The sequence below is a fragment of the Opisthocomus hoazin genome, chromosome 23 (assembly GCF_030867145.1).
Source record: "Opisthocomus hoazin isolate bOpiHoa1 chromosome 23, bOpiHoa1.hap1, whole genome shotgun sequence".
NCBI lineage: Eukaryota > Metazoa > Chordata > Aves > Opisthocomiformes > Opisthocomidae > Opisthocomus > Opisthocomus hoazin.
Window position 1 is genome coordinate 12,107,455 of NC_134436.1, and position 25,824 is coordinate 12,133,278.

General features: G+C 49.8%; 1 protein-coding gene across 7 annotated transcripts in view; it reads right to left on the reverse strand.

Annotated features, from left to right (window-relative positions):
* Positions 1 to 19,829, reverse strand: part of SLC26A2 (solute carrier family 26 member 2) — a 32,850-nt gene extending 13,021 nt beyond the window's left edge. For 2 of the 7 annotated variants that reach the window (XR_012766097.1, XR_012766096.1), the window contains exons 1-3: positions 19,756 to 19,829; positions 13,073 to 13,716; positions 9,209 to 10,764 (exon numbers count right to left, since the gene is read on the reverse strand). Coding sequence is in view for 4 of the 7 variants with exons in the window: in XM_075442213.1 (XP_075298328.1) it covers positions 9,259 to 10,764; positions 13,073 to 13,714 (2,148 nt within the window). In the remaining 3 variants the exon portion in view is untranslated. Of the gene's footprint in view, positions 1 to 2,551; positions 10,765 to 13,072; positions 13,717 to 18,745; positions 18,838 to 18,884; positions 19,093 to 19,417; positions 19,492 to 19,755 lie in introns of those variants that run through there. The other 5 variants (XR_012766095.1, XM_075442213.1, XM_075442215.1 and 2 more) reach the window with 5 other exon arrangements.
* Positions 19,830 to 25,824: the final 5,995 nt, after the last annotated feature.

Genomic DNA, 25,824 nt, shown 5'->3' on the forward strand with positions numbered 1-25,824 from the left:
AGCGTGCATGGTGAAGATAAAGTTCTCTCCAGACAAACATGGTGAGGCCAAAGGTGTTGCTCGCCCTGCACTGCACATGGTGACGCGGTCGCACTGCTCTGAAGTCTGAGAGGGACCACAGAACCCACAAACGGACAATGACAAGGAGCATCGCTGTAAGCCACTGCTCGCTCCCAGCTGTTAACCGCGGAGACAGACGTGCGAGGAATATTTTTTAGCATATTTTGAAAGACGTGAGCTGGAGCGTGTGTCCTTGGAAAGAGACCCAGCGCAGAGGTAGCAGATCTAAGAGGACGTGGACGAGCACCTTCGGCCGCAGAGGTCACACACCGCACATCAACTGTCCAGCCATCGAGGGCACCGCCAGCCGGGACCACCCTGCGAACGCCTCCTTCCCCCGGCACTGACGCCCGCTCCCAGAAGAAGGGACAAAAAAGCGCTCCCAAGCACGTCAGCTACAGGGTTTGGGGAGCATTCCCGATTCGGATAAAGAGGCTGAAAAACATTCCTTGCCAACTTTTGCAGCGCTTTGCTGCTGTTTTCATGTTTTTCCCTGCATGACAAATGTCCGGTGCTTAGGACCCTGTTCCATATTATGAAGCTAAAAACTGAAAATGCTGTAACAGCTCTATAAACAGATTAAATTGATTACAGATGAATACAGTGGAATAAAAATGTGGAGACACATTTCTGTTTCGTACTGAACTGGCATTCAGCCCAGGCTACTCAGCATCGTTTCGGGCTCACCCTGCGTGCGCTGCCCACGAGCCCTTCGCGGCGCTGAGGCCGTGCTGGCGAGACACTGGTCCCCGCTGTGATGGGGTCACCCTCCTTGCGGGGCACACAGCTTGCCCCCCACTCACAGCACAGCAGGCACTGTGTCGGGCAGCGCTCTGCGCCCGGCTCCCGACCCTCCCGGCAGCCGCCCCACACCAGCTCACCGTGCACCGCGGCGGCAGAGAGCGATCCTGCAGCGCCCACGTCTCGGTGCCGAGGGACTGAAAGATGCTCCAGCGGATGGGTACCACGCCCAGGAACCGCAGCACGTCTCCAACTACCTGCCACACGACAAGGCTGGATCTGCTACTGGAATTTAGTATGTCACAGGGTGTGGTGGGAGTACAGGCTTTGAGAGAAGTGATTCGGAAGCTTCACGGAGCAGTGCTGCAAAAGCTGCGGCAAACATTTCAGTGCTCAGGAGGTTTCCAGCCTGCTGCTTATCAGGAGCTGGGAGGGTTCTGCACGGGCTGGACCCCACGTACACCCTTCCCAAGCAGCATCCTCCAGGCTCTGACCCAGGAGACGGGGATGGAGGGTCTCACCTAGTGCAGACCTGTGTGTGGCAAGAACTACAGCTGCCAGCAGGTCAGCAGAGCCCGGTGCAGCACCAGTAAAGGGTGCTGCTGCAGAAAGCCTGTTATCTTGTCTCTGTATCCACAGGAATCAGTTACTCAGCTGAAGGCAACGGCTGCCCTGTGCTTTTCAGGAGAGCAGAAAGCTCCTGTTGGCACTCTCTGTAATCGAGTGCTCCTACCACTCCTGTTGGCACCAGCACAAAAATCGCAGCATGAGCACTGAGGTCTCCTAGGGCAAAAGGCACCCTCAGGTAAAAGCTGAGCCATGCTGGATCAGCAACACCTTTTGCACAACTCAAGGACATGTATGCAGAGATAATGCTTGCAGTAACTGCCCAGAACTGCACCCAGAGCTGCTGCGTTATTGCTCTTGACTCTTACCGGCCATGACCTGACCACGCCATATAACCTCTCACACCAAGGAACGCTGAAACACTGCAGCAGCTTCGTACGGCTGGACGTGTAACACCGTGTGCTGTACCCACACGCGCTGCAGGCACCAGACCCGGCCCACAGGAGGGTGCTGCTCACCGGCACACGGCGCATCGCCGTGCCACGCTGCTTATTGCTCGCTGTTATTCACGGGCGAACCGCAGCCTGGCTGCACAGCGAAACGAAGTCAGAGAGAAACACGGACGGAGGGCTCGCTGCCCTAACGCGGGCGGCTCTCCTCCGTGTAACCCACAGCTGCAGCAACTTCTGCGGTATCAAGCATATGTCCGACAACAGAGAATACATAAATATCGTCTTTTAATGATGATAAAGAAATCCCAAAGATCTTATCATACCTGATAGAAAATTTTTGCGCTAACAAATCCTCCACAATGACAATAAGGCACATTAGCATTTAAAAATGACAGTTGATACAGATCGGACAGACGGAGACAGCGTAAAGGAGAGTCAGCAACGTGCAGGGCATACATCCCATAGCTGATCGCAGGACGTGACGAGATGACTGACAAAACACGACTCTCCTCACAACCGCTCGCCAAGGAGCGGATGGCAAGGCCCCTCTCCCCGCGCCGGGCGCAAGGCGAGGTCCGGGCCAGCAAACACCCGCCCAGCACCGACCGGACCGGGAGCAAGGCGCTTGCCCCGCACCTCGGATTCCGCCAGCAAAGTCGGGGAAACATTAGAGCCCATTTTTACTGCACAGGTAAGTCACAGTAAAATGAAAGACCATCTTTTACACATACTACACAACCTTCCAACATTTTATTCAAATAAACTATTTCGTAAACTGGCTGGGTCAGCAGGCCAATGCGATCTACTCCATTCCTGAGGTCCTGCTCGGTTAAACGGATTCTCCAGTTTGAAAATGCTACTCCAGGCAAAGTTTGCCATTTTGTTTATTCTGCAAAACATTATGTCACACATATCTAAAATTACTCTGAATTTAAAATAATTCAAAAATCTTACCCCAGAACATACCAAGGTACCAGAGCTGATGGTCAGGGACTCCAGAAGCTGAAGAACCCAAAGCATCATGTGCTCACCAGAAAAAGCGAGGCTTTACCTCCCTTTTAACCATGTTTCACCTGCATTTCAAATACACATAAAATTTACTTCCTTCAGTAAGATATTAGACGTAAAAAACTTGGACCCAGGTCCAGCAAAGTGTTTCGCTTCCTATCTTCCTGTTGAGTCCTGAGATCATCTGGGAGTCAGACTAAGAGCTAAGTGCTTTCAGAGCTGGAATTCAAAAATTTTTGGCAATAAATTTACTCAGTGGAGATTTGATTCTCCATCCAATGCTGAAATATTTTGTGTATTTGCACATTAGCGAATAGCAATATGCCTTAGCTTATACAATCTCTAGAAAATAAAATAGAAAGGTACTAATTATACTATAAACTAAATACATATATATTAAATATTTGCCATTTTTCCTAACCGGAGGCCTCACTTTTAGCATTGCAATGATCTCAAAAGAAAAAGCAAGACTCAGAATCATTTCCACTTCAGGTAGAATTTGACTGAAATAGCAAAGATCAGATAGTTCTTCACATGAGCAGCTGATCCTACAAAGGCTTACAAACATGATAACCAAGTGCAAGTAATTCTTGGGACTTAACAAGGTCATTTGCAGTGCAAAGACTGCACTAAAGGCATTGCTCCTTTTATCTATGCCAGCATAGAAGTGCAAAGCCCTTCAAGTGTCGGCAGTTACGTCGATATTGAAGTCTCACACCAGTATCCTACACCAAGACTCAGCAAAGCAGAGTAAGCTGCACAGATACAAAGCACACGTATGGCCCGAGCAGCAGATGACTGCTATCTGCATCACAGCTTCATTAGCTTAGCCATGTCTGTAACAAAAATTTTAAAAATGTAAAATCACCTCAATCATGTAATCACCTTTCCAAAGCATGTGAAAAAAATCTGCAACAGAATATAATGCCCTGAAACAAACAATTTGCCTAGAGAGTTTCGCCCTCAGCTCAGAGGGTTTCCTCTTGTTCCAGTTTGTACGATCTCCGACGGCCCAGCCGTGCTCATCGCTGCGCTGGAAGCACTGGGAGGCTCAGGTCGGTGCTGAGCCCAGCACGGGTGGTCCTGCACCGTTTCTGGAACGGAGACGTGCAGGTGACGTAACCTCAGCCTGCTCAACAGCTCTTCGCACGGCAGCACTGGCGACGACGGCAGGTAGCCGGTGCGGCAGGGAACAGCGAGCTGGCACAGCCCTCGGGTGAAAGGTTCGGGGAGCCGGACCCACGGAGATGCACCGGGCTGCTGGCCTTCTCCAGGGAGGTCAGGCCACCACAGAAAGCCCGGTCGCAGATCTAGGACCCGGCGCAGGCAGGGCTGACAGCCAGCCGGCCGGCGCAGCTGGGCAACGACCGGCCTCAAAGCCCGCTGCGGCAGCCAGGACGCTGTCCGGCCGCAGCACCTCGCCTCTGCGCCGCACACCCGCAGCGGCGGATTTTAACGTCTCTCGGCACAAGCCGGCAGAAGCGAGTGGAGACGAAGGAAGGGCTGTGGTTTTCCCAAGAGAGTACCTTTCCGTTCATCCCTGCAGCTGCACGGGGAAGGAGCTCAGCAGTCGGGCAGCTGGCAGAGCCATCGGCAGACTTAGATGAAAATTAGATAAAAATAAGTAAGCAGGAAAACAGAAATCCCTTCTGTATTGTAGGGGTTGTTTTACACTCTCTGTTCAGGATCTTTAGCCTTACCAAAAGATCTGGCAGGAAAATCGAGCAGCAGGTCACACGTAACAGCTATGTACACAAAGGCAATGATTCTCCTATTTACAGTCAACGATACGCAATGTCTTACAGCAAAACACAGACAGAAGCGTCAAGAAGGTGGAGGTGGGTCTGGCAGTTAATGAGAGAGGAGCAGATGGAGCTGCAATGGCTTACAAGGAAATCGGGATCCCTAAATCGCACAAGACTAAGGCTGGCAATGTCATTACAAATCCAAAAATAAGCACCACGTGCCCCACTGCAGTACCTTTCCCTGTTTTACGAGGCGGACCGAAAACTGGTTCCGTGTCAAAACATTCATAAAAGTGAAACGTTTGTTAGTGCAACTGCCACATTAGGAGGAGCCGACACTACTATCTATAGAAGCAATAAACGTAAAGAAAGAGCCTGACATTTAGCAGGAGACTACTAAAGACATTTCCAGGAGTCTTTAGTATAGCGGAGACTGTGAGTGTTAATTTCCATAATGCCATCTTGTTGTCATTAATGAATGTGCTAATGATCTCTTAATTCTTCATTTAGACTGATAATTGCTGATTAGCACGTTTGGGAATGGAGATCAACTGATTTATACCATCTTCCAAGTCTGGCCTGGGGTTCTGGATGTTGCACCTGGGATGAACGTTCCTGTTCCAGACAGATGCCCAAGCCCAAAAACTATCGTTCTGAGATTCCCTCTTCCTATAGATTACAAACTGAGCTGCGAGGCAGGGATAAGAGAAGGCTTAGAAGGCAGTGAGTACAGGAGATTTCCCCTTATAAAATCTGATACACGTTTTCCACATTTCATTTAAAACAGCAGAAGGCAGAAGAGCCCTTTCCAGCACAGAAACAGGAGCATCACAAAAGCGCAACTGGATATGTATAGCTGCTGCATCCATCAAACAGCAGCAAAAGGTGCGCACACAGATTTACACACACACATATATAAATACACATAAATATGTGTGTGTATACATGAATTTCCTTTATAAAACAAATTCTTTAGGGCAACAGTTTTCAGTCAGTGGTCCCCGATTCCTAAAGGTGAAATTGGATTACTGCTAAAGGGTCCGGCAACACATTCAAGCAAAACGTGCTTCTTGTCAGTACACTTCAATCAAATCAATGTCTCTGTTAAAAAATGATTCTAGGCCTAAAATGAAAACGGCTGAAAACCCACTGTTTTAAGAAATTCCAGCCATGATAAGCTCTAATCTTCAGTTAATTCCAAAGGACTCTATTATACTGCACTCTCTAGCAAATGGCATTTATTTCTGTTCCCTTTCAGCCAGGGCTATGTGCATTAATATAGACTTATTAATACTGTGACCTCTGGATATTATCTTAAATAAGAACATTAAAAGTTGTTCTTTCGGTTGGCTGGCTGCTTTTGCTGTAGCATTTTAATATGGTTTCTTGTGTTTTGCTTGAAATGGAATTTGGAGGCTACATTACCAGTCGTGGCTGCACAAACAGGACTGAGGCCAAATACAACGTGCTCCAGGCTAAATATAAATCACTTCAGTATATCTTTCAGCTGTAATCTAAATTAATTCTTTGAAAATCAATTTATGGCTGTTTTATTGTGCTTTTATGTAAACAAATACCCAGGAGCTACAAATGTGCATCCTGCTAGCTGTGGAAAGTGTGTACTTCTCGGAAGTAACAGTGCTGTTCCTCCCTTCCTGGCACGGGTAGAAATGGATGTGAAAAAAGGTATTTTAATAAATAATTACTGTTTTCCCCTTCTCAGCTATACTTTGGCTACACAAACCTGCACACGGTCACATGTCAAAAATTCTCTACCTGGGCAGCATGGAAGGAGTACGGGAGAGGAGTGTCGAGAGTGTAAAGAGGAAAGAATCACCCAGAGCAATTTCTGCTTTACTTCTACCTCTCCCACGGCTGAGCTGCCTTCGAGGAAGCCTCCTGGCCCGCTGCTCCTTCCTCCTCTCCCTCTCAGCTGCCCACACCTGAGGGGTAAAGGGGTGAGAACAAGTGGCTGATGGCAGGTAGAACATTTGCAGTAACAACATACACTGCTTATTGTTTGCTGTGCTGTAATTTTTCGTCAGGGCTTTGAGAAGAAGTCACTGCTGCTAGCACTGCTCTGCTCTCATGAAAAATACTAGTTAAAACCAGCATTTAGAAACGGTATCGAGCCTTTTGTTCAAAGTTCTGGAGATGCCTTCTGGTCATGCGAACAACCTGAAAAGGGACTCCCCCATGCCAGGGCACAGCCACCAGCTGAAGGCACGCGTGTGGGTCCGCACCGCTGCCCTGCCGCAGCCAGCCCCGGGGTGCCAGGCCCAGAGACCCACGGCGATGAGCCGGGCTCGAAGCCCCGCGGTCACAACCCGGCCCCAAAGCCCCGCGGTCACAACCCGGCCCCAAAGCCCGAAGCCCCGCAGTCACAAGCTGTCCCCAACGTCCCGCGGCGATGAGCCGTTCCCAAGCTGGCACTTGAGCTGCCGCCGGTGTGCCAGCTCTCTCTCAACACCAGCCCCGGGGCTCTGAATGGGAACCCAATGCCAAACAGGTATGGTGAGGAATTAAAATGTAATTTCCATCCTGCACTCACACTCCCTATGTAGGCGTTAGCCCAACTCACTGCTTTTCCACGGCTTAGGCTAATCCACGCCGGTAATACCAATTCAGTAATTACAATGGTCCAAACTGCATAAGGGATTCTTAGCCCAGAATAAAAGAGCTCACGGAGGAGGTTACTGCAGAAAAGAAAAAAACTCAGCAGTAGCTATTTGGGATTCATCTCCTTGTATAAACACACCTTAAGGCTGAAAAAGAACAATACTTGTGCTTTCCGAATACTGCAGTAGCTTTAGCACTTTCTCTCTGACGCTTGGAGACTTGTCTCCTTAACGATGCCAGTTCCAGAACACATAATGCACGGATCTGTTATGTGCTGTTTTTCAATATACGCTACAGCCTCCCCCCAGTATTTCTATACACTGCTATGATGTCCTCAAACATGTACTATGTTCAGTTAACATATAAAGGTTGCCAGGTCCTGGGATTCATCTTTCTGCTATCTAGGCCTTCTCTTGAGGTCCTAGCTCCTATAATGAAGCAACACGTGACATTCCAGCTTTCACAGAAAGAAGGGAATAGTTACTGGTCCTAGCTCAGGGAAAAAAAAAAAAAAAAGAAAACAATGCTAAACTCAAAATACGTTTCTATTTAGAAAACATTTCACGATTCATATTGCATTTTATTCCTCCTTTGATGCCCGATTCATTATTTTTGAACAATTAAGGATGAGAATATTGTCTGTATACAACACCTTTTCCCTTTCAAAAGCTGTGAAGAACCTGCAATTCAGAATGTAAACTCCCCTAGGAGAAACCACCATCTCCCACGGATGTACTGTGTGCTATGTATAGCTAGTACTCAGTAAAAACTGTCAGTCTCTGAGTTCTGCCTTCATAATTGTATTCTACTAGTGTAAGAAAAGAGAACCTCTTCCTACTCAGTGCTTGTATTTTAGCATGAAGAACAGGCACTCTTCACTGTTCTGCATAGTTTAAAATCAAAGTACAAAGTTTTATTTTACACTAACATTGTGAAATAATGTTCAGTAAACAATTTCTCTGGCTCCTTTTCTAATGGCTGTATTTCAAGGCCTGTCTGCGCCCATTACACAAAGTCCAAGCCAGAGCATGTGTACAGGGTCTATGGTCAATAAAACCTCCATTCACACATGGAGTCTGTGTGACACAAACAAATTTGGACAGATGCTGGATAACCTATCCAGCCCTTTTCATTCTGGTGCCTGGCATTCTGTCTGCCTGGCATACAAAACTGGCTCTAAGGGACTGTTTTCTGTTGAAACTCAAGAATTAGAGATTTTCCATATCTAATGTCCACAATTCTAAAGAGCTACTAAACATCAGGAAAACAAATGACTGACCGTGAGCATGAATCAGACTTCTAAACAGTCACCACTCAGTAAAAATAATTTAAAAAATTTTCAAACTAAAGAGGCAAACTTACCTGGCACATAAAGACCCACGTAAAAATGAGATAACCAATGCCCCCATTGCCCAGCTGCAGCAGGCTCTCAGGAGACAACGACAAAGCCTCTGGAGGTACAGGTGGCTAGAAGCTATGCGTTAAGAGCTTCTCGTGCATGTTTAGATTTTATTTATCTACCTGTCACAAGTTCTGGGAGGTTACAAAATCACCAACTAATCACTCCACACTAAAGCCCAGAGCAAACAGTCCCCGTCAGTCACTCCTTAGGATGTACAAGGGTGTGGTGATACAGGAAAGCAATGCCAGAACGAGGGACAAGAAACGAGTTGCCTCTCATTATCTGGCTGGACAGGATGTCCTGACTATTTCAAAATCACGTGCCATCCATAAAGACATGGTTGCAATAAAGACTTCAACGCCGACAATGAAAACTCAGAGGGGAACTGAGACACGGAAAGTTCAAGAGAGAAGGGAACAGAGACGAACAACTGCATGAAAACTCCCACGTTCACAGATTGGCCACAATCAACTTCAGAATTGCCTTCATTCAGTACCACCTATCGAATCACTATACTCGGCAGCCAAATTTAAAGCATCAAACCAGACTGCATAGCTGCTAACAACCCTGCCTCTTTTTGTCCGAGTGCGTATATATTGCATAGACATACAGACCCACAGCCTTATTTTCCCAGGCTTCCGTCCGGCTTGCTGCCTTCCCACAACTAGTTCTCAGAAGCGCTGGTCCCACTGTGCCCCTGCGCACCCAGTGCAAAGTCCACAGCCTGGTGCACACTGTGGAAGAGCAGGTGGTCCTCCCCCTCTTTAAAGAATTCTCCTCGGATCAGGGAACTCCTCACGGAAGGATTGCACTGGGCCAGTAGCACCTGGACATCTACCTCCCTGTAGTCCTTGCAGACCTCTTTGAGCGTGCGGATTCCTGCCGTGTCCAGAAACTGTACTGCACAGCAGTCAATCACTATTGTGTGAAACCCCAGAGGTTCAGAGACAAAATCCATGGAGATGCTGGTCCGGTTGCCATCAGAATCCAACTCTTTCTCTCTAAGCATTCTTTTTGCTGCCTTCTTCTTTGCTGCCTTTACCCAGACTGGGTTGACCCCAGTCTGCTTGTACAGGGTGGATTTAAAGCACTCTTTGTTGATGTAGTAGAGGGGTGCTTCAAAACGGAACACCACGATTCCTGGCTTGGTTTGCAAGTTCTTGTAAGCAGACAGGGATTCATACGTCTCGGACTCTGCCACCCAGCCAAGCAGTGGTGCCTCCGGTCTCTGAGTTCGGAAAATGACACAGAGCATGGAGAAGCAAACACCAACCAAAAGACCGATCTCAGTGCTGAGGAGTGCCGAGGCTGCCATAGTAACTAGCCAGATCACTGTGTCCACTCTGCTCAAATGCCACATTTTTGGCAGGTCCTTGAACTTCCGCAGGGCTCCTCTGAGGTTTACAATGGTTATGACAGCAAGGACACATTTCTGAAGGGAATAAAATAAAGGTGCAATCACAAGGAGGACTAATAGGATTACCAAACCAGTCACCATGCCAGACACTTGTGTCCTACAGCCTGTGGACTCTTTGACAAGAGTCTTGGCAAGAGCTGCGCTGGTTGTGAAGCAATGGAAGAAAGAGGGAATGATGTTGCAGAAGCCAATGGCGTACATTTCCTGGTTGGCCTTCACGGAGTAACCATGCTTCTTGGCAAACATCTCTGAGAGGGAGACAGTGATGGCAAAGCCAATAATAGCTATGGGGATGGCATCCAAAGCCACACTAGGAATCAGGCTCCAGTCTGGAGGGTGGGGTGGCAGAAACCCAGTTGGGATGTGTCCAGCTACGCTCGAGCCATATGTCTCTCTCAGTTTCCCAAAGTGAGATGCCAGAGTAGCCGCCACAACCACAACCAGTTCAACTGGTATTGGAGCCTTGAGCCTGGATTTAAAATGGTCATTAAGCTCTTTGGTTGGGACAAGTACAAGAAAGCACAAGAAGCTGGTGATAAGATCACAGATGTTGGTCTTGTGTATGTTTCTGAAGATGTTTATCCACGTGGCTATGAGGGAGCCGACGCCACTGCTCCGTGGAATGTCCAGGCCCAGGAGATACTTGGCTTGTGAGGTTAGGATGGTGAAGGAGGCACCCGTGACAAATCCACTCAGCAACGAATCGGAGAGGTACACTGAGACAAAGCCCACTTGAAAGAAACCCATGGCCACCTGGAGAGAATCAACCACAGACAACAGGTTAGGACGCAGATGTCATCACTGTGGGGCTCTGGAGGGAGGTGGGATAAAAAGAACCACTGTGCACGGCCCTGGAGGACAAGGCATGGTCTGAGCATGGCAAAAGCAGTCTCTGGAATTCAGCTGCTCCCGGTGCACCGCGCCTACACAAAATGCGTTTCTAACACAGAGCAGGCTTTTCTGAGGGGTCTCCGTCCTCTGAACCTGTGTATGTTGTTTACTCACTGGTTCAGCTGTAACTCCTAGTTGCCCTAGAGGGCAAAGAAACCTAGGGGAAAAAGCATCTGAAATACCAGCTGCTTTTGCCATTTCACTCTGAAGCGCTTATCTCTGTGAACTTTACAAGGATCCAAAACTTTTTTGGTTGTCTTTGTCTTACACTGGAGCTCGTAACCTTCAATAAAGATACAGCTTATGGTGTAACAGTCGTGCTTCGCACTGCATAAAGTTTGGTGCATCTGAGTCAGAAAGTATATGAGCTGCAAACTCTTGTGATGCAGATCACACAAATAGACATAATTTTTTAAAGTGCCTTGTCATTCATTTTTATTAGTGCTAGTTGAACGGACAAATCCTTGGTACCCTCTCAAGGGAACGACTGGTTTTACAGATACCGACCCTACACAGGCATCTTCACACCTGGTAAATAGCCCTTCCTCCCCACCAACCTTAACGCCAAATGGAGCATGGACCTTCTCACCGTGGTTTGCCAGAAACCTTTTAATTCCCTGCACTGGCCAACAGGGATGTCTACACTGTTATCTGAAGACTGCAGATCAGAACTTACCGGCATTAAAATTCAAGTAGTGTCAATTTGATATATTCTATCAGGTAGTTAAGGCAATATAAAGATGGCTAGGATCATGGCTGGAAACTTCATAACAACCGCAAAGCACTACTGAAGAGAAGGCAGGTTTGGGACCTGGACTAACTGGACATCGGCTCAGACCCAAGCTCTAAAAAAATGCTCCCTCACAGCCTTAGCAATTAAATTAACTCAAGGTTTTTCCAACATTAGCAACAATTGTCTTAACTAGTTATGCTGCAGGCAACTGGTGTGAACAGGCTTGCTTTTTGCGATTTGACTGCAAAGTTTCTGATAGAAAATGTAATTTTGGTTGGCGCTTCCACTGAAAAAAAAAAAATATTTGAGGGTGTGAAGACCTATTGGCTAGCAGGCAGAGAGACAGCAAGCAGTATGCACCTAACATTCAGAGGGACTTAAGTAATCTGACTTCATGTAAAGAAATTTAATTGTACTTGTACTTGCAAAGAATATTAAGCCCAATTCACAAGTCCAAAACTGCATCCACCCTACAGTGATGAAATGCAAAATCCAGCGTACCTCGGGAGTCCCAGAATATTTCTGAAATTACTCAACACTGGCTTGCAGTACAATAAAAAGTCCCAGGCTGTGTCCAAAACCAGTGGTTCAGAGTATCACAGGTATGTCTCCCTTCCTGCTCCTACACAGTTTGATTAGCTATCACCCTGGAGGTCACGGTGAGACCAAATGAATGCAAACTCACAAACTGAAATACCACAGCTCTGCCATACCGTTAAAACTAAATCCATTCTGGTTAATGCATGACACTATAAAAACAAAAAAAAAAGCTTTAATTTCAGCAAGCGGTGAATTCTAGGAAGTAAGCAGAAACTGAGTGGTAAAATATTCTTGAGTAATATAGTTTAATATGGTAATAATTAAAAGTTTTCTTTCAAATGTATTTTATCATCTCCATAGTATCCTTTTCATACAGTGGCATTGTTTTGGCTTTGAATGGACAAACAGCAAAGTTCTACAAGCACAGTGACAAACAAAAAGAAACTGGAGATACTTCTACTGTCCGGATTATTTTTTGATAAAAGAAAAGGCAAATGACTGGAGTCTGGAATTAAAAGCTCACACACCACATTCTGGCCCAATGAAAGAGAGGCCTATAAGTCAGCCAAAACAACAAAAAAAAGGCAGCTTCAGGCCACCGCGAGAGCAAGGCAGGTGGTGGTGAGCAGATCGCGTGGGAGCAGCAGGTGGTCACGTGCAGTCTTACAGTCCCCAGCAGAGTAGCAATGCAAGCACAAAATGCTACTAAAAAAAGAGAGGACACAGAGGAGTTTCTTGCACCACAGTAACTGGAGACCTCTACTCCTCCCTGCGTCCACTCCCCTGCGACGCAGACTGAGGGCTTTGGCAAACCCAGCAGGCTGTTCATGTGGACAACCACCTGAAGAAGAATCACAACTATTTCCAAAGAATATCTGTTTGTTCACCTCCTCTTACCTGATAAACTCCAGCTATGAAGGTCATGGTGGCTCCCACTGTAATTGCATAGCAGCTTTTATCACAGAGCAGCTCCTGCGACGTCTGATTCACAGGTGAAGTGGTGGTGTTCACGTACGCTGCTGCATCTGTGAGGACATCGAGTGCAGCTGGCTCCAAGTCGTAGCCGGCTCTCTGTAGTTCACGATCCACCACTTGTCCCACCATCAGGCAAATCACACCAAAGACGCCAACCGAGATGTGGTGGGAGGTTCCAAATATGCAATAAATAACGCTAGCAAAAAAGGACGTATAAAGGCCATAAATAGGCTCCTGTCCAGCCAAGAGCGAATAGGCAATTGACTGTGGGACTAGCAAGACCCCCACAATCACACCAGACATTATGTCTCCCAGCAGGTACTCTCCTAGTTTGTATTTAGGAAGCCACTGCAAGATGGGAAAGAAACTGAAAACACCGTCTTTAACTTTGGCTGGAGAGCAGCTGCAAGTTTTCTTTGCTTGCTTAACCACCAGAGCCTTCATGTTCCTCTTCTTCTCCTGGGGTTCCAAGAACATTCTGTGATGGAAACTGCGTTTAGCATCATCTCCTTCTGGCATTTCAGTCACTGAATGGGCACTGTTGAATTCCGCCATTGCTGCCATCCCTAAAAACAGGAAGAAGGACTCTTTGCATTAAACCATAAATGAATGTGCTGCGTGAGACTTTTTAATAGAGCGAATGCAGTATTTGTGAAAAGCGAGGGCTAAAAGTCTTAGTTCAGCACAGAGAATGCAATTTCCAAGCAAACTTGGAAAGAGCCTCCCCATTCTGTCCCTGTTAAGCACAGAATCACCGTCCCTAGGAGGGAAGCTGACACCCCGTAGAATAAACCTGCTGCTGGCAATGTTGTGAAACGGAAAAGAATGCAGCAGCACTGTCTCTCTGGGAGGCTTCCCTGATAAAATCGCTACCTGCAGCCTGCTCCACCGTGCAAAGAGAGACACAGGGTTTACCATAGTCCAACCGTCACTTCAATTCAGTTGCTGAAAATTAACTACAATTAGTATATTTCTAGCACTGCACAGCTTGGTCTAAATCTCATGTATATATGTATTTTTTTTATAATGCAGTGATCACACCTGCCAAATATTGTAAAGATCTGTAACCTAAGATGACGCAATCTTTACACAGTGGCTTTATTTCAGCCAGTGCAAAGAACGCTCTTCACACTTTTTAAAATCTGGTTTTCAAGTAAATTACATCTGACCAAAACAATACACACAAGTGGAAAACATATTAATGGGAACAACGGAAGGTAGGCAGAACACTTCTGCTAGAACATGTGCTCCAGTACCAGCTGCCTACAAACTGTAAAACCAGGTGATTGTATCAAAGCACATTTAATACTGGAAACGTATTGCCTGAATGTGAAAGAGCAAAGTCTTGATGAGACAAGCCCTAATGAAACGTGACAATACCAACAGTGATGCCAGCATTCACAGAGCACTCCCGGTTTCCACAAAACATGCAGCATGCTCCAGAAAACTCTTTCAGCCACAATACCTGCTGCTACTAGTATGCTGAAGGTGATGAATTTCAGACAGAAACCCGTCTGCCTGGTGCCAGAGGGGAGTCAAGGCCAGAGACGGCAGCAGAGCCCTGGAAAGTCTAGCTCCCAGGCTTCCCTTTCAAATGCTGCCTCGCACCCCAGAGTGCTAGTAACAGCACACCCCTTAGGTGCTAATTACACCTTCTCTGTGCAGCGTAAACACCAACCAAACTACTGTTCTACGCAATATTTGCAACTGAATTAATTACCAAATCAGTACTGGAGCTAGCAGTGCTGAGGATGCCACTGAAGCATCCGCCCCAGAATCTGTTCGCTTTATCACCATTCCACAAGTAGCTGTACAACATGCACTGCTCCCATCACTTCAGTGAGCGTCTCAAAAACGCGCGAGGGGAGACCCGAGAGAAGCGAGTTTAAGCGTGGTGCTTAAGCTACCCGTTTCTCCAGCAGCCAGCCCGCTACAAGGCACCGACCCCGAGCTGCGCGGGGAGGAAACACCCTCTCTCGGGCCTCTGCCTCGCTGGCTGGAGCGCACGATTTCCACGCTCCCATTCCAGGTTTGGTGCCGTCATACGGAGGTATCCAGAGTGTCGTGCATCAGCCTCACGTCTCGGTTCACACGCAGCCCAGCCTCCAGCAGTGTGCTAGTTCAGGCAGAGACGAGCTGCCTTCGGCTCTCCTGGCTGGAGAGACAATACCAACCCAAGAACCCGCTGTCTTCAGGCAAACGATCCTCACCATATCAAAGGAACCCACACAGGAACAGAAGCAGCTACAGTACTTAACATTTAGACTGCCTTTTCTTTCCAGATAAAAATATTCAGAGACTTCTAGAACAGACTTCCAATCAGAAAGCAATTCAACCCGAGCAATGCAGCCCTTCCACCTTACACCACAGCATACTTCTCCCTAAAGCTACCAGGCTACACCCTTCCAAACTCCCAAACACAGCTCCCTTTGCTAGCCTGCCGCCGGATGCTACTGAAAAGGAGCTGTGTTTCAGAGACCTCCCTGCTCCAAAGCCGTGAACAGCATGACAGCACCAGCAGGGATGGGTCTGCTGCCTGAGACAGGCGCTGTATGCCCTGCTGTTACCACGACCTACACAACCCACCCTCTGCTACAGGCCAGGGCAGACCGAGCAGCATCGCCAGGGCTCGTGCTCTGTGTGAGACACTTTATTAATGCCCACCTCTCGCTTTTCCCACACAGAGGGTACTTTTAGCACAGCGTCGATGCTCTTCTCCAGCTCCTGCCCTGTTCCATACGCCCATAGCTCCCACTCCACGCTTAACTCACCTGAACCGTGCGTGGGGTCTGCAAGGTGGTCTGCAAACCCGACAGATGGAAGTAGCTCAAAGCACAACAGTCACGGTGAACATGCCTCTTTGCGGCTGCTGTTCTAAGCACAGGCAGCTGGTCAGGGAAAGTCACACTCCGGAAAAAGGAGAAACAGAGCTTTAATGCACTGCTGCGTTAGGTGAGACCTGAGTGGAAAATTCCATAGTTTGAACTCAACTCCTGTTTCTGGTATCTACGTCCTTCTTTAGCTCCTGATCCTTACAACTTGGGAGAACGGAGAGTTCTGGATCCATAGATGACTCCACCCAGAACTCCAATGTATACGCATTTTTAGGGCTAATTTTTCAAATGTAGTTATTTGTCTGTATATTCGTTCTTGTCAGACAAGTCAATCACCTAGCACAACAGCAGGTAAGAGAAGAAAGCTTCAGTTTTGCCTACCTGCCTTCTTGATTATTTCAAACTTCTATCTTGCAGCCTCCTGGCCATGCAGAATTACTGTATTGCATACCTATACACACTTTATAATGACGAACTTCCCTTGGCTAATGCCTTCCAATTCAGTATCTTCAATGTGTTTTAGCATAATACAGGCTCAGAAGAGCAGTAAAAAGAATGAGGATCTTTACAGTGAGGAAACGTGCACTGCCAGGAGTGACACACTGAAGATCACAGAGTCTTTATGCCCGGAGGAGAACCCATCCCTACCCTCCAGATACCTAATCTCACCCACCCATACAGCGCTGCAAAGCCTGCTCAGGGATTATCTATAGCACTTACAAAAAAAAAAATTAAAAAAAATCAAATACTACGCAGTGAGAATGAAGCGAATATAGCATACAAAAGCATGTGTCTGCAGTACTCTGCATAAGCACATTCTGAAGTTGTATTTCCTCACGTGGTCTTACTTGTTTCACAAGCACAGAGTTACAAATCAAAAAGCTTTTCACCCAAAGCTCAGCAAATCAATACTGTAAAAGCTGAGTGAAAAAATCGCCCCAGACAACTTTTTATGTGTAGTAAATTACTTGAATGAGTTTGTTTTCTGACATTTTAGTAAAGATTTCGGTCATGAAAATCCTTCCGATTCCCTCTCCCCCCACCCAGGACCTGCAGACAGCTCACCCAAATCCGGGCCGCTTTTCCCAACGTGCCAGGGAGCTCCAACACCGAACCCAGACACTGCAGCTGGGCTCTGCGCAGCGCTGTGGAACATCTGCATAGTAGATGATACACAGGGTTTTTTCAGTTGTGTCCAGACAGTAATGTTCTGAGTAAAAATCTTCTTGGCTTCTAAACTCTGAGCAGACACTAGGTCTTTGTGTCGACCTGCATGCCAGCTTTCTCTACGTGGCATGAGAAGGGCCTTTCATCACACGGCCACTGCCTCTCGCGATGTCAGGACACGAGGAAATGACACAACTCCCAACACCCATTTCACCCTTTTCTGCCTGAAAGTGCTGCTCTGTATTATTTTTTAGCCCAATCTTGCCTAGTAAAACTGGATTTTGTTCTTAAAAAAACCCCAAACAACCCACCCTTTGGCTCAGTGTACTGAAGGATACTCTGTATATTTAACTTGGAAAAGGAGCTACTGTGCTTTTTAATTTGAAAGCTGCTATTGATGCACAACTAATCTGCGTGCCTAGAATTCACTTTCATCAGCTCCTTTTGGCCCGAGTAAGATCTTCAGGGGGCGTCTAATTGCCAGAAAGCTTTATTTTAGATACAAAAAAAAAGGTTACAACACAGAACTGAGGAAATCTCCGATATCTCTGTGTTATCAAATAACTGCCATAACATCAAGATCTAGGGAGCTACTGCATTCTAAAGAAATTATGACTTTTACAGACTATTTCTGGATCCCACCTGGGCCTTTCTTTTGACTCCACGACATGGCAGAGGCGAGCCAGCACCTGCCTAGCATCTGTCTTTGGGGAAACACTACCTGCAGCACAGGACCTCGCTGCCTCGGACTCACTCCTCTGTCACAGACCACACTCACCTCGACAGTACAACGGAGCGCGAAGCTCACTCGCCTGCTGAAATAACCTAAGATGTGAGCATTTAGGAGTAGAAACTAAACCAAAAGTACTCTTTCTACAACACCGATCTTAGTTTTCCAGATAATTTTTCTAGATTTCATGTGCATGAGTTGTCACTGTACGTGACCACTACCCACCCTCACCCACCTGCTGGACACAAGAAGTCACATGCACTTAAAAGCTAATGCATAAACACATAACCTAAAGAGGCACAAACAACTTCTGAAGAGATGTAAAGGAGAAGCAGGTGAATCAGAAATCCAAGTTTCTAGTGAAATGAACTGGACTTGGGCTTCTGCCCCTGGGCCCTTGAGAAATCTCACCCTAAGAGTACAAAAGGAAAGCATATCACAACATTTTGATAGCTAAATCTTTGTCTTTACTCTTGTTGGACAACAGCCTTTTCCAAATAATCTCTTGACTGTTGTGGAGCAGCAAGGAAATTCAGTATTGCCATGATAACACCGAGATAGGCACTAGAACGGTAACGTACCTCAGCACAAAATTCAGGTTTTGACAAAATCCTTAACATCCTCCAACAAAGCATTCCAGCCACAAACATTTGTTTCAAGCAGAGACTTAAAATCGTATGAATACTGAAATGTTCCCAAGAGCCATAAAACAACACACCCCACTTACCAGGCTTAAGCAACGCATTTGGGAACAGAGCTACCTTACCGCCAGCACAATAATCACCAGCCATTAACTCACACAGGAAAACCTGCAAGGCCGGTCAATAAAGCCTTGCTTGCGTGAAATATTCGATCTCCTCTTACTTGAAATGCCAGTTCCCTCGAGCGGCAGCAGCAGCGAAGCGGCCCACCAGCCTCGCGCAGCCCCCAGCCTCCCTGGGGAAGGTCCCGTGGAAGCCGGCAGCGCTGCTCCCAGCCAGCCCTTCCAGGAAAGCTGGCTCACCTCAGAGATCACTGCACGTCGAGAGCGACGGCTACGCTGCCCCGTCTGAAGCAGATCCTTCCTGAAGACAGCCGCCTGCGGCCTCGCGCCGTGCTCCCGCAGCGTCCACCCCAACCGGATCTGCTACCGCGAGTTTGCCAAGCAGCATTTTCAGCAAGCGAGGGCCCTCCTCCCGCCGTTTGCCGGCGAAAGTGAAACGCTGCAGAGCTGTGCTGGGCAGAAGGGACGTGGAGGCACGTCCTTGGGCAGTGGCTGCCAGCCCACTGCCACTCTGCCAGCCCACTGCCTGCCCACACCAACGCCACGCTGCCAGCCCAAGGCCACGCTGCCAGCCCGCTGCCTGCCCACACCAACGCCACGCTGCCAGCCCGTGCGGCCTGCCCAGGGCAGAGGGCTGCCGGGGACCCGTCCGGCTCCGAACGGAAAGCCACGCGCAGGGCTTGCACTGGGAACGGAGTGCCTAAAAAGTTGTTTTCTCAAAAACCACATTAAAATCCGCAAGCACACCACAGAGCAAGAAGAAATGCACGCACCCTCCGTCCTCCCGAACCCGCGGGTCTCTGCCGGGCGGCTCGGCGCGTCGCTTCGGAAGCCGGCCGACACCCGAGCTTCCGGGACGGCGAGCGGGAAGTCACAACGCCCGGCGCGGCCGGCGGCCTGCCCCGGCCCCGGGCCCCGCCGTTCGCCCCCGGCCCCGCGGCGGGCGGGCGGGCAGGCAGACCCCCGGGGCGGGCAGACCCCCGCGGCGGGCGGACAGAACCTCCCGGGGCAGGCAGAACCACCCGGGGCGGGCGGGCAGCGCCCTCCTCCCGGCCCCGCTCCCCTCCCTCAGCCGGAGGCCCCCGGACCCCGCCGCCCGCCCCCTACTCACCGCGGGGCCGCCGGCGGCTCCGGGCTGACCTCGGCGGCGGCCCCCGCCCGCTGCTCCGCCAGGGCCGGCCGGCGGGCAGGGCAGGGCAGGGCAGGGCAGGGCAGGGCCGGGCCGGGCAGGCGCGGGGAGGGCCGGGCCGCCCCGGCGGCCGCGGGGCGCGGCCTGCTCCGGCCTCGCGTTCCGCCGCGCCCGGCCCGGCGCTCCGCTGTCCTCTGCCCAGTCAGCCCCGAGCGCGGCCGGGGCTCGGAGCGGCCCGGCGGGGCCCGGCGCAGGGAGGGGCTCGCCGCCTCCGGCCCTCGCCCCGTGACAACAAGGCGGAGGACGCCGGCGGGGGTCCGCGCTGCTCTCAGTTCGGGCGCGCTCACGCCCTTAAGCAGGAAGGTTAATGAGCTGCTGGTGGCTTCGGGCGGAGCGCCCTCGGGCTTCCCGCGGCCGCCGCGGACGGGACCCCCCGAGGGAGGCGGCGGCCCCGCGCTGCCCCGGTGCCGCCCGCGCTCAGCGTCCCAGCACCGGCCGTGGCCGAGCTGCCCGGAGCGGCCCGGCCGGGGGGGCCGTGCGGGGAGCGGGGGACAGCGGGCTGTCGTGCAGCGCGCAGCTTCTCAGCCCTGGCCCGAGGGTCACGGCCGCAGGGCCGCTGCCCGCCCCGCCCGCCCCTCCTGCCCCGTTTGCGCGGGATCGCAGGGATTCTCCGAAATCGAGCGTTGCCTCATGTTTGCGTTTCACGGGGGAGCGCGAGCTGCCAGCAGCCATCGATGCGCGGTCGGAGAGAGCGGACCGACCTCGAGCCTGCAGAGCCCGCGCTCGTGTCTCCCGGTGGTAGGCAAGTGCCAGAAATCTTGCTGCAGAAGTAGAGAACGTTTCCCACAGCGCACATTTACCCTCTCCAGAAGGGTTTAACTGGACGTCGTGGTGACGACGACAGGCATGTCACAAAGGAAATAGCGGAGCTCCCTCCCTCTCCCCTCGCTGCCCACCGTCAAAGGCGTCAGCGGCTCCGACTTCCCAGCCCTCTGAGGGACTTCCACAGGAGTTCTAATGGTGTTGGCAGCCCGCGGCGACTCCAGGACCACCAGAGCGAGTCCTCGTGAGGAGTGGCACCCGAGGCAAACGCACCGAGGAGCCCTTTGTGCAGGGACTCTGCAGAAGCCTGGTAAGAAACCACAGAACCAAGCAACGGGCGTTACGGCGTTTTCACCGATGTTCTAGAGACATTGGCTGCGGAACAACTTGGGTTATCAAATAAATCATGTTGTCATGGCAGGAACAGGGAAGTAACATCTTCTTGGAGAGAAAATAAAGAACGTGATATCAAAAAAATTCCCAAGCGTTAATTTTGTTTTAATCACTGCTATAAGTAAGGGGTTTTTTTTCTTTTTACTGTACGCTGATTTTCTAAAAAGTGGGGGAAGAGATCTAAGTAAATATTTAAGATAAGTAAATCATTTAACTTCCAACTGCTTACCTGTTCTCGAGGCATACTCAGTTTTGTGGTTAATGTATTTCTGTGCTAAGGGAACCTCTGGCCTTGGAGAGATGTGCTTCCGGGCTCCTCACGCTCCGGAATCTCCTGCCGAGGAACCGAGGGCTGGGGCCTGCTGACCCCGGACACCAGCACGTGCCGTCTGCCCATCCCACTCGCCCCGCCTGTCTGACCTGCCACCGCTGCCGGTTCTCCAGACCGCCCCGCCGTCCTTGCAGTCGCATCTCCAGAGACCAGATTCTCAGACTACAAAATGACCCCGAAACGCTCTCCGTTGCGCTCCGCGGGGCACATGCTCCCGGGCGGCCCGCACACCGCAGCCGGGAAGCGCTCCCGCCTTGCCCCGTGCCCAACAGCTCTCGTGCAGCCCCGCTGAGCCCCGGCTCCCCACCACGGCGTTCTGCGGGCTGAGCAGGATGGCCTCACCGTCCCTCTGTGCCCTGTCAGTAGAACCCCGGTGTCGTGGCTCTCCATGGTTCCTCTCAGCCCTCTCCTGGTTTCCAGCTCTGCGTCGTCAGCCAGCGGGTAAACGCTCCCCCGACTTCCCGCAGCCCTCAGCTGGTTTGTGCCGCCTGGCTCCCAGCCTCCTGCTTCAGCACCGTCCTCCTCCTCCTCCCCGCCCGCTGCCCCGCTCCCGCCGGCGGTACAGCTGCGGGGCAGGACGGGTGGGCTCTGGTGAAAGCACCTGAAGACGCGTTGCTTCCTCCCCTTGTCCCTCCTTCCCTGGACGGCTGGCTGTCCGCTGAGATTCAGGCCTGCGTTTGCAAAACGTTGCGTGGGATTTGGAGATGGAGAAGAGGTGAGCTGCCCAGCTTGCTGCCCGGAGAGCGAGACCTGTGTGCGCATCGGGGCTGATACAAACCTGCCTCCCCACACGGGCAGCGTGCCTGGTCACCCACAGATGGTGACAGTCAGGAAACAGGGACCAAACAGGAGTAACGTTAAGCCACCCTGAGCTTCTTGAACTCGAGCCTCTGGAGGGAGCAGTCAGGGGCCTTGGGACAGCCTTCCGCAAGACCTCCTGCGATTCCCAGCGTGCGGAATCTGAGCGGTCGCTAACCTGCTGGTCCGAGAAGGCCCCAGTGTCGGACACGTAAAGGTCTAGATGTGGCAGGTCCGGCTGGCTTAGAAAACCCATCAGACCAAGTAACAGAAGGAGGCCTGTCCTAGCTTTCGAAATGCATTTTATTAATGCATTTGATTATAAAATCAGCCACATCATGCAATGCTTGGCCAAAGCAAAAAGAGGGCCATAAAATCAGCTATTTCACTCTCCTCCCATCTAGAGGTTTCCACCAAGGATGAGACAAATGCTAAGTAAAAATGATGTGGGTGGAAGGAAGAGAGCATAGTAAGTAATGAAAGATGCAATGAATCGGAGTCCTTAGGTAATCAAAATACTGAAGCCATAAAGAGACCAGAAAGAAACAAGCACTGTCCATTTCTCAGGACTACGTATCTTACAATTATGTTGCTATCAAGAGGGTTCTGCACAAATATCTGTGCAGAATTGCTACACTCTCAGGGTATGCTGCGGTCCAATACTGTCTCCTAGAGTCAAAAACTAATGAGGCGTTAAAATTTTCAGAATGTTGTTGTGGGTTAGAAGGCTTAGTTAAATAATTGCTGGACTCCGGTGTGTTTTCTTAACATTGCCTTCACCGAGCCTTTCGCCTCCCTGCTTCCTCAAGGCTAATGCATGGAATACTGAAAACACAAGTCTCAAATTCAGAAGAGTCTATCTTTGCTGATACTGTAGCAGGCAAACGTACGAGGGAAATAAGCTGCACCATTAGCTTGGTGTCTAGCTCAGAAAGTCTGCCTTCCTAGACACTTTCATCCAAAAGCTTTGTGAGCCTGCAGCTACATTAAAAAGTGTATTTTTTCCACTTTACTTGAAATGAAATCCTTTGCTTTTGCCATATAGCAGCAATTATAAAGCACTTATCTCCTGGATCGCATGAATTTTGCCTATAACAGGGTCACCTTCTTTTGCTCTGTTTTGGCAAGTGTTTATTTACCTCAGCCCCAAATTCCAGTCCGATAAGCCTAGCAGTGAAGAGCTACATACACTTTTCCCTCCAAATTAGACGCTAGGCAAGTCCCACACGGACGATGATTGTCTTCGTTTTGGCTGAGAAGTCCCATTGGTCTGGGCTTTAGTTGTGCTAAGTACTGCAGTCTTGGTGCCACGCGGTGTGATCTGCCGTCGGTGCTTCAAAGGCAGCATTGCGACTGTCTGGTCAGGGCTGCAGAGCTCTTCCTTAGGGTGGGAGCGGCCTCCACCCAGCCTGCTGCAGACAAACTCCCTTCCGGCCCTTCCAAAAGCCTCTTGCGAACGTGACCACGCTCGTGAGAACGGGATGGTCCTCTGCGGGGACTGTTCACAGGCATTTCTGCCGGGGGCCCAGAGATTCAGCGACCTGACGGCTGGCCCTGGGGGAAAGGTGAGGTTGGTACCTTATCCTTGCCGGGGAAAGAAAATATCATCATGGCTTCTCCAAGACTGTCAGAAATGGTGTTAAAAAGACGAGACTTGCTTGCAGGCAAGCCCTCGCCCTCCGCTAGCGACGGGGTCTGCCACCGCGCCCTGTGGCTGGGGGCGTGGGAGCGCGTGCTCGCGGCGCGGGCTGCGCTGAGCGAATGCTACGCCGGTCTTTCGGAAAGGGCTACAGGGATGCTGGCATTTCCCGAGCGTGGGATGCGCTGTGAGATGGGGGCGGGGAGCGACATAAATACCGTGCTTGAGCAAACCCCTCGCTCTGGGTGGTGATTCGCAGCGGCGCAGTATCTTGCTGTCTGCAGCAGCAGCACGGAGCTGCACTGGCTGGTCACGGCTCCTTCGCCCGGGGCGAAAGCGATAGCTACCTGGCAGCCAGGGAGAAGCCCAGGTAATAAAAGTGCCAAAGGACAGACTCATTTCTTTTGCCTCGGTTGAGTGGTTGAGAGCAGCTGCCCTTCGTGTCTCGCTGGCTTCGAGCAGTAGGGAATACTTGCAAAGTCACCTTGAGCTACTGCTGAGCTCCCCAGATTTGGCCACGTGCTTTCCGTTATGCGGACGACGTGTGCAGCAGAGCAAGGGCTGCAGATCCATTACAGCTTGGCGAGCCTGCTTGAACCACGAAGAGAGACGTTGCTCTACATCTGAGACAGCTTTTGCTGATTTTATTGGTTTTAATCCCTGCAATTAGGTATATGTTGATTATCAGAAGTGACAGAGTTGTAACCGTGAATCCCAATTTATATAGCAGCATCCAGAACTTTAGCCTTCATTTCTTAAAAATGTTTACGTTGGCAAGCCTGGTTTGCAGTAGAAGATTTTTATCATCTGGAGAAGCAGCACCCAGGTTGTGAACCTAGGTGTCGGATCTGAACCACAGCTAGGCACAGCGCAGCCGATGGCAGCGCAGGGTGAGCCTGCCTGCCTGGCAGCTGCCTTTGTGGAGCTGGCGCGTGCAGCAGCGGCCGCATCTGGAGAGCACAGCGCGTGCCGGAGCAGAAAAGAACATCTGTACACACGGAGATGTGGCCAGGAAAGCATCTTCGCACGCTGCTGGCTGTGGTATTTGGCATGGTGCCGAGTGCCCTGCAGAAGTGTTAAAATGCGGCTTAGAGGCTGACTAAGCTGGTTTCATACGGCGACAATTAATTCTTTGCTGCAAAGACCGCTTCTGTTAAATGTGACAATCTAAATCTGTGGCGTGGTCCTGACTGCTGCAGCCATCCACAAACAATGCTCTCAACTATTAATTCCTGGTGACGGCATCAACTCAGACAGCCCTGCTTATCTGCAGCTGTAGCCCTTTATTCGTTATCCAACCACATAATGACAACATAGTCACCACAATTAACAGCACACCAGTATCATTAGTACCATGAGATGATATAGTCCACAGATTGGGAGCCAGCAGCTGTTGGAGATTTTCTTATGTTCATGTTCTTAGCACTTCTTTTCTAAATTTGCATGTGCAACAGAATTGCTTTTAATAGCCGGTAGGCAGGGGAGGTCAAGACACTTGGCACATCCCCATTATTAGAGGACGTCTTTGACAACATTTACTTTTTCTTTCTCAGTTCTGACTTCTGTTTTCATCTCTCCCTCACTTCTGGGCATACGTGGACCATACACTTTGTTCACAGCTACCACCGGAATCCTTTCCGTTATGTTTGTGCTGTAGGAATACACAAGACGGAAAAACTGCACTTATTGTAATAACGAAGTAATATTTTATTGCTGTGCTAATAACGTATTTGACAAGTTGCTTCCAAGTACCGGCTTTGCATTTCTTCAGAAGAAATATTTCTTCTCCCTCCCCTATTTTGAGTAGCTGTCTGGTTCTGTACAGAACACAGATATTAATATGTCTGTAGAAGACTGAGATCACAAGACAAATAAATGGCCATTTAGGCTGATTTTAAAAATACACCTCTAGATTTGAGGCTGGCATTATATTAAATGAAAGCAACTGTATTGTTAAGCTGCACTGTGTAATTAAGACTCCACTTAATCGCTTACCTGTGCCGCGTGCCTTGTGCTTTCCGTATGTTATCGTCTACATGAACTGCTGAAAAAACAAGATTTTTTTTCA